The sequence below is a fragment of the Parus major genome, chromosome 5, assembly GCF_001522545.3.
Source record: "Parus major isolate Abel chromosome 5, Parus_major1.1, whole genome shotgun sequence".
NCBI lineage: Eukaryota > Metazoa > Chordata > Aves > Passeriformes > Paridae > Parus > Parus major.
In genome coordinates, this window is record NC_031774.1 from 18,864,481 (window position 1) to 18,875,226 (window position 10,746).

A 10,746-nucleotide genomic window follows, 5' to 3' on the forward strand; every position below is an offset into this window, starting at 1 on the left:
TTACTTTGGATTTTTTTTTCTTGCTAGAAAAGAAATACTAGGTACAGGTTGGTCTTTTGTGGAATAAATTATATGACAGCCAAAGTGAAATGCCATTGGACTTCACTTGTGAGCATGGTTTGCTAAGACACTAAGTATTTGTCTTCTTGGCCCAGAAAACCCACCAATAAGGCAAGAATAATGTTGTTGTTGTGGTGAAAGAACACTTAGTTTCAGTTAGAACTCCATCTCAGGTACAGTCTGTTCCTGGACAGGTATAAAGGCTGTGCATGTTTAGGGAGCTGGATTCTGTGTATGGGGAGGGTGTCCCTGTGCAAATCCTCAACACTGCTTGGGCTGCAAGAAAGAACACTTGACAAATGAACCAGTTTCTTTCCTTTTCACAGGATATATCTGTACTCCTTTGTGCCACTTCATGTTAGAGGCACATGGGCTAGAATTAGCTGAACTGATGGAGATGCTAATTCCAATCCCAAATGCAACATTGCTGTGTTGGCTGGTTCAAAGGTTGCACCAGACAGCACTGTTCAAAACAGTACCCTAATGGCTCTTCTTCTGGTTCAGAGACCTCTACACATGTCTAGGCATGCTCTTAGATTGCTCAGAGAGACAGTGAACTGGATGGGAATACAAGAAACAGATCTAAACACCTGAAAAGGAATAGAGTTACTGGTAAATAAATGATGTTTCATTAGCCACAGTACTCCCAAATATCTAAAACAGCCTGTTAACTGCAAAGATATCCCAAATCTCTGCAAAATTTGTCTATGGTTGTTGTATGAAAAGGGTTGTAAAACCAGATAAGAAATGTTTTGTTTCACACTGTTCTAAAGCTGGTCATCAGATCCCATCTGCCTCTGGACAAAGCAGTTTTTCTTCAGCAGCCTAGTTGATTTGTTTGGATTTATAGAACTGGTTCTTGTAGGACTTAGGAGATGATATCCTAAACAGGTGGATAACTTTAAAAGTTGGGAGAAAAAAAGTTGATGGATAATCACTTCTCATTTATCTTCCCTTTTAGTAAGATGGAGATTATACACAGAAGAGACTGTGCTGCTGCAGAATGACCCCATGGTAACTAATCAGTCTCATCAGGTCTACGAAGGCATCCTATTTTCAGCCTTATGCCAATGCACTGTAACCAGTGAGCCAAGTTGAATGAGAGTCTTGTGGTATTTTACTGGGGTGTCATAGAAGATTTCCCTTCCTTGCACTTGCTGCAGATAGTAGTATTCATCCATGGGTCAGTCCTTGCAAATAAAGTTTTTGAAGTTTGCATAAAAATTATCTGCTTGTCATTATATTCCCTGTGCTGGCCCTTGTCTGTGATATGTGACATGAATTCATTTCTCAGCTGTTGAATTTAGGGAGTGTATTAAAGAAGCCAGAGTAATATGTGATGAGCTGTAATTAAAATTACTAATGCATGTCAATTCCTTTCCTTCCTTCTGCTTTCATTTATATTCCTCATGCAGACTTGGTTCACTTTGCTGAGTGAGCCAGAGACCAAATGTTGAGTGGAAACAGTGATTTCTGCTTTCTTTAGCACAGTTGCACAGGGAAATGAAGTTAGCAAAGATCCTCCCTGAGGTATTACCCTAAGGCATTACACTAAGTATCAGGAAAAGTCTGGCTTGCAGCTGGCCTGCTAAGCTCTGGTCTGTGGCTGTAGTGGCATCATCAGTGGAACAGCTCTATCTGACTGGTAGTTTTCATAGCTGGTAGCAGGACCAATAATCACAGAATAGTTTGGGTTGGAATGAACCATAAAAACCATCTTGTTCCAACCCCCTTCTGTGAGCAGGGACACTTTCCACTAGAGCAGGTTGCTCAGGGCCCCATCCAGCCTGGCCTTGAACATTTCCAGGGATGGGGCATCCACAGCTTCTCTGAGCAACCTGTTCCAGTGCCTCACCACCCTCACAGTGAAGAAATCATGTTTTCTTTGTTCTGATACAGTCTTTTTTTTCCTTATCTCATCTCTTCTTATGGAAGTATCTTTGTTTTTAAATGGAGATGTTTAAAGGATTAGCCATTTTATGTTGTATTATCTTACCAAATGCAGGTGATGCTGGAAAACATGGTTTGGTGTTTAACCATGGAAGTGAACTACCAAAATCAAATATTGAGAGAGATACCTAAAGCATCTTGATGAAAACAATGGGTGCTTGAGTCAAGGTCTTCCATTATGCTGGGCATAGTCATTTCATTGTCTGTTGTTACAAAAATATGTTAGTGGCTCTGTTGCACTTCTGAATGACTGAAAGGTTTTTTTTTGCTTGTTAAGGAAAATAAAGGAAAATCATATGCTAACAGTTACTATGCCAGCCCTCTGCAGTAGGAAATTTAGAATTTGGATGGATCATGCTCTTGTAATTGTGTGGATTTGGGGCTCTGTTTGTTTGGTTTGGTTTGGTTTTTACTCAGCTTCATATTTTTCTTGAGGTAGATGAATGCCAGAATAGCCTGTTTGAGGCTATAAGGAATTATAGGCTGCACAGAAAGAGAAATTCCTGCCCAAAAACATATTTCTCAATGGCTGCATGACCTTGTGAACATGAGGCTTAAATGGTGTCAGGGAAATACAAAGTTAAAAAAAAAAAAAAAGGTAAAAAAAGAGTAAGTGTTGCACCTTCTATATCTCTGATTCTGGTGAGCTTTGCCAGGTGCAGCCAAAGTATTGTGGTTATGGCTTGGAACTGGGTGTCTCACCTCTGGAAACAAAAGCTATGACTGTTAGGTAGGGGTGGGAGAGATACTCCTATGATAATGCTCATGCTTCCTACTACAGTGTGTATTCTTCCTCAGCTTGTCTCTCCCTAGTAGTTTGTGTGCTGGCACTACTGCGGGTGAGGATGGACTGAGGGATACTCTGCCAGTCTCCAATTTACATGCATGTGCTTTTAATAAGCTCATTTTTCACAGTCTGAAGGAAAAAGAAAAACTCTCTTTTGTCACACAGCATGTTAGCAGAAAACACAGCGTAGGCCAAAAGCAGTTTTGTATTGAAACCAATCTCAGGATTCCTTTTCCTTTTGTCTTGCAGAGGTAGGGAGCGGCCAAGATTACGTGACCTCCGAAAATCAGCTGCTTTACTACCCGAGTATCACCTACGCCATCATCGGCAGCTCCGTCATTTTCGTCCTCGTGGTGGCCTTCCTGGCCTTAGTGCTGCACCACCAGCGCAAGCGCAACAATCTGATGACACTGCCGGTGCATCGCCTGCAGCACCCCGTGCTGCTGTCCCGCCTGGTGGTCCTCGACCACCCGCACCACTGCAGCGTCACCTACAACGTCAACAACGGCATCCAGTACGTGGCCAGCCAGCCCTACCACAGGCCAGGGGACCTGGACTCCCCGCCCTCCTATTCAGAGGCCGTGCTGGACCAAAGGTATGTATGGGAGCTGATTCTGCGCTCAGCAAAGCTTCCCTCTGCTGATTGCAGCTCTGCTCATCTGTGCTGCTGCTCCTCACTCACTGCTGCTTTTGACAGGACCCCAGTGCTGCGCTTCTGTCACCTGCACAGGGTCAATTTTCAGTAAACCTGAGCTCCTTCCATATATGAAAAATTCATGGTCCTCAGGTCCCTTTACTGGTACAAACTCAAGTCATGTTCTCCTAGCACATGTTGGTAGTAAGATTTTGAGAATGGCAGGAGAATGTATCACTTGTCTAGTAGTGATAGACTGTGCCAGTCTGGAATCAAAATGTGAAAATTGAATTTGGAGTTTCACCAAAAAAACCCAGCTAAGTTGTAGGTCATAGCACTGAAAAAATACAGCCCTCTTCATTTATGATAAGTGCATAAAGGTGAGAGTGTTCTTCAATTCTTGTATAAAGAAGTTGTGTCATTCTTCTGCTCTGCACTGCTTTACCTTTTACCAAGAGAAGAAAAGAACAGAACTCTGGAATGGAAAAAACTCTTAATTTAAATAGCTGAAAGTGCTTTGAAATTTGGTGTGGGTGTGGCTTGTTTATGATGCTTTTGTAGTTATGTAATTATGACACTGGTTTTATTTGTAGATAATTAACCTTCGTTTTCACCTCTGTCTGTAAAGTGTTTCCAAACAAAACTTGTAAGCAGACATTCCCTCTGTATAAAAAGGTTATGGTACAAACTTCAGCAATTCCGATTGTTCACTATCACCCTGTTGGTTTTTTTTAGTACAAATTGTGGGATTTAAGAATAATAGTAAATTCCTATGCCCTACTGCAGGTCCCTTGTCTTAATGTTGCCTTTCATAATAATGATAACTTTACATTATTAAGGACAACTAAATGAGCAGGTGTCCAGATTGTAATCACTTCTCACCTGAGCTGATAAAACCATCAGCAGTTTGGGAGCTAATTGCTCCCAGGGCCTGTTATCAATCTGCTCAACACTTGCTTGCTATCAGAACCACAGAAGTTTCCCTGAATGCAGTTCTCATCTTGCCTGTGCCTACTTAACAGTTGCTCTGCATGTGATCTCATGACAGCCAAAGTGGTTTGTCAGTGTGGAGAATTCAGTTTGTTACTTATTTGTAGACTGTAAGCCATTAACTTCTGTCACTTAGTGGAGGTTTCCTTGGAGCTTTCAGTCAGTTCTATAGAGAGTTCAGTCATCATCTATAGGTGTAAATCCACCACTTAATGTTACTTGTTTTAGTGTTTTCTCTGGTGTAAATGTTAAACAGAAAAGCTTTCTACCTCTTGCACAGCTGTGTTTGAGCCAGCTTTGTTGGAAGTCTATAGCCATCTAACTCTGTGTTGATTGTTAAATAGGTTGCAATTACTGTGTTGCCCCTTGGCCAGAAACCTTGCTTCCCAGTGGTGGTGTGGATATTTTGAAATTACCTGAATAATGTGAGCAGGTCTGAGATCTCTTGATATGTGTCATAACTGAAAAGCTATACTGTTTGTTTTTTTTATCATTGGAATACTATGTACTATCCTCTGTCCCACTGTTTTCAGTAACTTCTTACTCTGTTGTGTGTTTTACAGCAGACCACCTTGGTTTGACCTTCCTCCACCACCTTATTGTTCCGAATCTGAATCCCCTAATCAGCCAGACCTTCCTCCTTACCGCTCTCGGTCAGGAAGCTTGGCCAGCACAGACACCCCCCTGGCAGAAAGTCCTGTGGGCACATCTGACAGCTGGACAAGAGATGTCCATGGCAGCATGGATGGGCTGAACAGAACTCTTCTGGAGAGGACAGTAGATCAGAGTGATCCTCTGGTCAGCCACATTGCTGAAAGAGAAGTGTAACTGCTCCAGTTGGCACAGCCAGACGGCATTTACTGTGTCTGTGTGGGTTATTCTGCTGTGGCTAATAGGTTTCAGGGGCACATGTGCCTGAATGCTGACTTGCTTTGAATTCACACTGAGTTAATATATGAAGTCAACATTTTTGGCTCATCAAAGGCAGAGCAAGAAGAGCTAAACCTAGAGTCACATCAGCTCTCCACAGTATTTCTGTGAGCAAGTTCTGGTTCAGACAAGTAAGAGAAACATCAGTGCTTTGTCAAAAGACCTGATGTGATGTATTTATTGGATTGCTTACTGTATATGAATGTATATATGTGTGTGTATAATAGTTACAGAAGTTGCACGCGAAAACTCTGCCAGAAGGACTCTTGTTTTCAGACTGCCTTCCATCCTGTCCACGTGGGAGCTGTTTCTTCTTACTGTCTGGTGCCAGCTGGTGGTCACTGAAGCACATGAGAGGCAGTCATTCTGCTTGGAGGTCTGGTCCCCAATGCCAGCCGCCTGGCAGAGCCCAAACTGCAGAAGATCTCCCACTTGACCCATCTCTGCGTGGCCTGTGAAGGAGGTTTAAGTTTGTGAGGATGCAACAACTCTAACCAAGCAAGGTTTTTTGTTCCCAGATGCCAGTATCTAGGCCAAATTTGCATGGGTTGTCTCAGAAGCACACAAAGGTTGGCTTGTCTGTCAAAGTGGAGGCTGAGTACAGAGGCACTGAAGCTTCTCAGAAACAACAGAGCAAGAACAGAGTTTCTTTTCCTGTATAACATAACATTACTCTATGTGTTCTCTCTTAAAAAAACCCCACAACTAAATAACAAAACAAACCCCAAAATTGTTCCAGCAAAATCTTCAACACCAAAACTGGTGTGAGGCAAATACCCATCACAGAAAGCTTTAATGTCAATGAGTAGTTTGTTATGTTTATAAAATACCTGAGCGCAGGTCATGCAGTGAAAGGTGTTGGGCTTGGCATCCCATCTACAGCATGTATTGTGTACATGCATGGATACAAATGTGTAATCCTGTGTGTAGATATGTACATAGTTATCACTTGGGCTTAGTTCTGCTACACCACAAGAACTCTATAAACTGTCACAGTTTTATTTTTTATAAACTCATTGCTTTTCACAGAGTTTGCATTACTCACATTCATTTGGTTGAAATTCTAACTTCTGCAGAAAACCAGAATTATTTAGGTCTGTTCTGTTCTAAGTCTTGTAATGGTCTCCTGTCAAATGGGTTTCAGTGCACCTTGTTGAATCACCATGTGAGATCACCTCCAAGGTAAAGGTATTTAGAGTGGCAAGAGGGAAGAAGCTGTGAATTTAAATGCCACTGCAGTGCCATTCTTGTGCTCAGCATTGTCTTCCTCTTGTCTGGGGGGAAATTTGCCCTGAAAATTTATTAATATTTGTCTGTCTCACATTTCCCACTCTTTCTATGTAGAAGAACAGTGTCATTAAACAGACCTTGCTGTTTAAAGGAAGTGAAGCTGACTTCCCACACCTTCTGCTTTCTTCCGCCCCATCTTTGTAAGGTAGATTCTTTTGCCCGAAGATTATATGCTCAGAACCCAAGAATTTGGAGTGTAGGTAAGGGAACAACTCAAGTTCAGTCTCAGTTCTCATGAACGCACCTGAAATTCTTGGGAGGGGGTTAGGGTATTGTTTTTTGGGTTGGCTTTTTTTTTCTTTTATTTCCAGCTCTGGAGTCTATTGCCATGATATGCAAGAGGGAGGGACCAGATAAATTTCCAAGCACAGGTCAATCCAGGACTGAGGACATGGTGGGGTGTCCTGGAGAACTCTAATGCTGATGGGCTGGGCTGACTTTGGAAGCAGATTAAGGGCAGCTTTCATTACAGGCTTAGGCAGCCTGTGGTGAAGTGCATTGGTGAAGATGCTCCTAGGTCCTTGCAAAGTACAAGAGTGGGTCAGATTTCATCCTTGCTGAGAACTCGAGCAATGTAATTGTGCTGTCCTGCACAAAGCAGGATTTAGCTTTATTACTGACTGACCAAGGTCATAGGCAGACTGTTGTCATTGCACAGAGCAGACAGCTCTTCCTTATTTTACAGGTGGATCAGACTCAGGTACGTGAATGAGTTAATAGTACAGGTGGGTGCAGGGACATCTCCTGTGATCACTGGACCCTGCTGCCCTTCTTGCCTTCCATTAAAGTTCTGTTTGGCCTCTGTAAGAGAGCTGTGTTATGCTGTATCAGAATTAACCTTAATGGTTTTCTGTTGCAGTTTTAGAAACTTTATATTGGTCTTGAAAACATACCAGTGAAGAGTTTGCAGTAGTTTCATTGTAATTAGGTATCTCTTTAAAGTCGCCTTAAGCTGTGTTATTGAAACAAAATCTTTGTGCCCAGTATTCCTCAAACAAGCCTTCCACAGGGGATTGCATTTCACCATGTGTATTCCATGACACCAGAGGGTGTGCAGCCCAAATACTGTGTGCCTATGGCATCTGAAAAACATTGCCTTGCATTGCTAAGAGGTAGGAAAAGAGTGAATATAGCCTGTTTCTTCTGTCTTCTGTGTCAGTCACTGTCATATATGTACATATATATATATATATATTAAAAAGATACTCTTTCAGGATGTATATATTAATGTAACTTTTGCATTAAGATAATCCATTTGGACTTTACAAAAAAAAAAAGGAAAAAACATTCTTAATGGTGTGATGTTTTCCCTTCTAGCTAAGGGTGTATTTATCTTTGTATAGGAATCTTCTAGTTTTTGAGAACACAACTTAAAAGGAGATGGTGCCTTTCTGTTTGAGTGTTGATTGGAAAAGCTGTTACCTGCATTTCTGGGTGTTGTTACATATCATTTTCTAGAGATCCAAAAAGAGCAACAAGTCTTGTCTTCCTCTTCATTGTTACTTGTGAGGACCACTGAACTTTGAGGACTGCAGCAGTTCAGTATCTTGTTCCAAAAAGGTGCTCTAAAACTTGGAGTGACTCATCTTACTCCAATTTTCTGGTTTGTAGAACAGGTTTGCCAGGCTGGTTTCTTTGGAAATTGCTGTAGTATCACACAGAAATTGTTTATGATGTGTCACTTCTAGTGTGTTAATACAGCATTACGCTGCATTATTCAGTGGAATCTTTTGGAAATGTGCTGATGAAATTAAATATTTCATTGAAAATCCTGCAGCTTGTATGGCTGAAGTTAAATGTTCATCCAATACCACGTGATAGGGTTTCTTCTCAGTAGCAGCTAAAATTGGAATTGATCATACTATTATTTGCAATTGTTCTTAACCTTTTAGTTTGATGTTAGTCATCCAAGAGCTTTCCTTTCTACTTAATATTAAAACAAATGGATATTATTTCAAAGATTCATTCTTACAAAAGTAAAATCCAATTCAAGTTTTCTTGAAGAGCCAAATTCTGTTTCCACATCTGTACTGAATGATAACCACTGTATTGAGTAGTTGTCGGTGCAGTTATTAATATATTTGAACAAAAGAATTTGAAGGATTGACTACTTGAGGTAAATGAAGGCATGTTGGAAAGAAGGTCATTTAAAAATAAACAAAATTCAGGAGCTTCAAGGCTGAAATCAGAGTGCTGTGTATTTAAAATGAAGCCATTAGTGATTGTGCTTGATAGTAATCTGAAGTTCCTTGTAAGGCAAATTACCGTTTACCTCTGTGGTATTGCAAATGGAAAAGTGACAGTAATGCTTTTTAAAAAAGCCTGTGAATAATTTTCTTGGCTCTTGTCTGCAGTGACATATACAAAAACACTGACTGCATTGCAAGTTTTAAATAACTCTGCATTCCTTCCTCCTCTGCTTTTAAGCCAAATAAGTTTTATTTACACCACTTCACTTTGATACAGCTAATAGGGCCCTTGTGATAGATTTAGAAACTAAGTGGAGGAAAGAGATGACTCTCACTTTAATTAATGCTGCAGCTTGTTAATCTTGTGCTCTTTACTTTTAGACATCTTAGCAAAGACAAATGGTTTTAGTAGATAAGGAAAACTATTAATGATAAAAAGGATGGAGGGACACTGATTCTGATTTTTAATGAATATTTAAAATTGTATAAATGAAGAAAAAAAATTAACGCAGTTTTTTTAATGTGGTGTTCAAATGAGAAATACTGTTTTTAACTGTTGCTTATTGGAAGCTACTTTGCATATAATGCCTGGAACTAAAATAGTAAGTCAAGGGCTTTTCTTGCAGTTCTTACTGGATCTGCAGTATTTTTTTTATTAACTCAAGGTTATATTACACCCATGGACTAAAATATGGACTGCAGGAAGAATTTCAATACTGTGCTGGATTCTGCCTGAATGTATCCCAGTACAGGACTGTGGCCTTCATTTGTCTTTTTCTTATTTGAGGGGTTTTGTCAACTTGAAATGGAGAAGTTACTTAAATGCTTTAAGGGAGGTTGTATGTTGAAAGCCAGCCTTGTCTTAAACTTTTGTAAACTGGAAATCTTCAAAAATGTATTCTGTATTCCTGAATAAAATTGGTGTTTTAATACTGTTCACAAGTGAGCATGTTCCCTGTCTCATAAAGTCACGGTTGTTCTAGTTTTATAGCCTCCTGCATGAGGCTTCTTACAACTTCTTTTGCATTCCATGTTAAGTTTTGTTAACTCTTTGTGGGTTTTAAATATATTTTTTAAACAAAGTCATATTGGAAACTCACATGTACCTATGTGTATAAAAATCTACTGATCTGTGTGTCTCCATATTTATACAAATGAAAATTGTTAATATCTCATTTTGCTGTCCTGTTTGTGCTATCAAAGACGAGGCGTCTGAACCAGTTTTGTTTTGTCTGCTTTGTTGCAAAGCTGTAGAGGCCACAGCAGAGCTTGGTGCTCTGTGCTGGCTGCTGTAAATGGATTTACCAACAGAGCTAAAGGGCTGTCAGCATTAGCTTCTACCTCCCCCTTTCTGCCTGCCACTTCCCCAGCACTCAGGCTGCCAGCAGTGTCCCTGGTTATCCGCAGGTCTGTGATCCACGTGCCGGATGCGTGAGCCGGATCCAAGTGCAGATGCTCTGTGAGGCAGCGTGTGTGGCTGCGGTCCCGAGTCAGGACTCTGCCCCCAACAGATGCCTCATGCAGGCACCACCACTATCAGGGGAACCATCCAGACCCACTTCTTGTCAAAGTCCTGTCACTCAAAGGATTACTGTAAGAAGTACTTCAATGTTATAAAGTTATTTTCCCAGACTAAGGAGAACAAATTCAAATGTTATGTCTAAATAGTTGAATCTCTATAAGTATACAGAAGTTGACATATCCCACTTCCATGATTCTTCTCCACTTGCTACCTTCACAAAGGCATGCCAGTTTTATTGTTATCCTCATTAATTAAATCACATGGCCTGACTCAGATTCTCAGATAGAAATCTTTGTTTGGTGCTGGCAAACTGCCCCCAAATAGCTGTGGATCCAGAATTCACGCCAGCAGCACAAGGGAGATGAAGCTGTTGAGGCTGCCACAAAGGGCTCTC

General features: G+C 40.8%; 1 protein-coding gene across 1 annotated transcript in view; it reads left to right on the forward strand.

The window, feature by feature from the left end:
- Positions 1 to 10,003, forward strand: part of LDLRAD3 (low density lipoprotein receptor class A domain containing 3) — a 73,332-nt gene extending 63,329 nt beyond the window's left edge. Inside the window, exons 4-5 of the mRNA XM_033515296.1 lie at positions 3,047 to 3,392; positions 4,985 to 10,003. Of these exons, the coding sequence (XP_033371187.1) occupies positions 3,047 to 3,392; positions 4,985 to 5,249 (611 nt within the window). The 3' untranslated portion in view covers positions 5,250 to 10,003. The remainder of the gene's footprint in view (positions 1 to 3,046; positions 3,393 to 4,984) is intronic.
- The last annotated feature ends 743 nt before the right edge of the window (positions 10,004 to 10,746 follow it).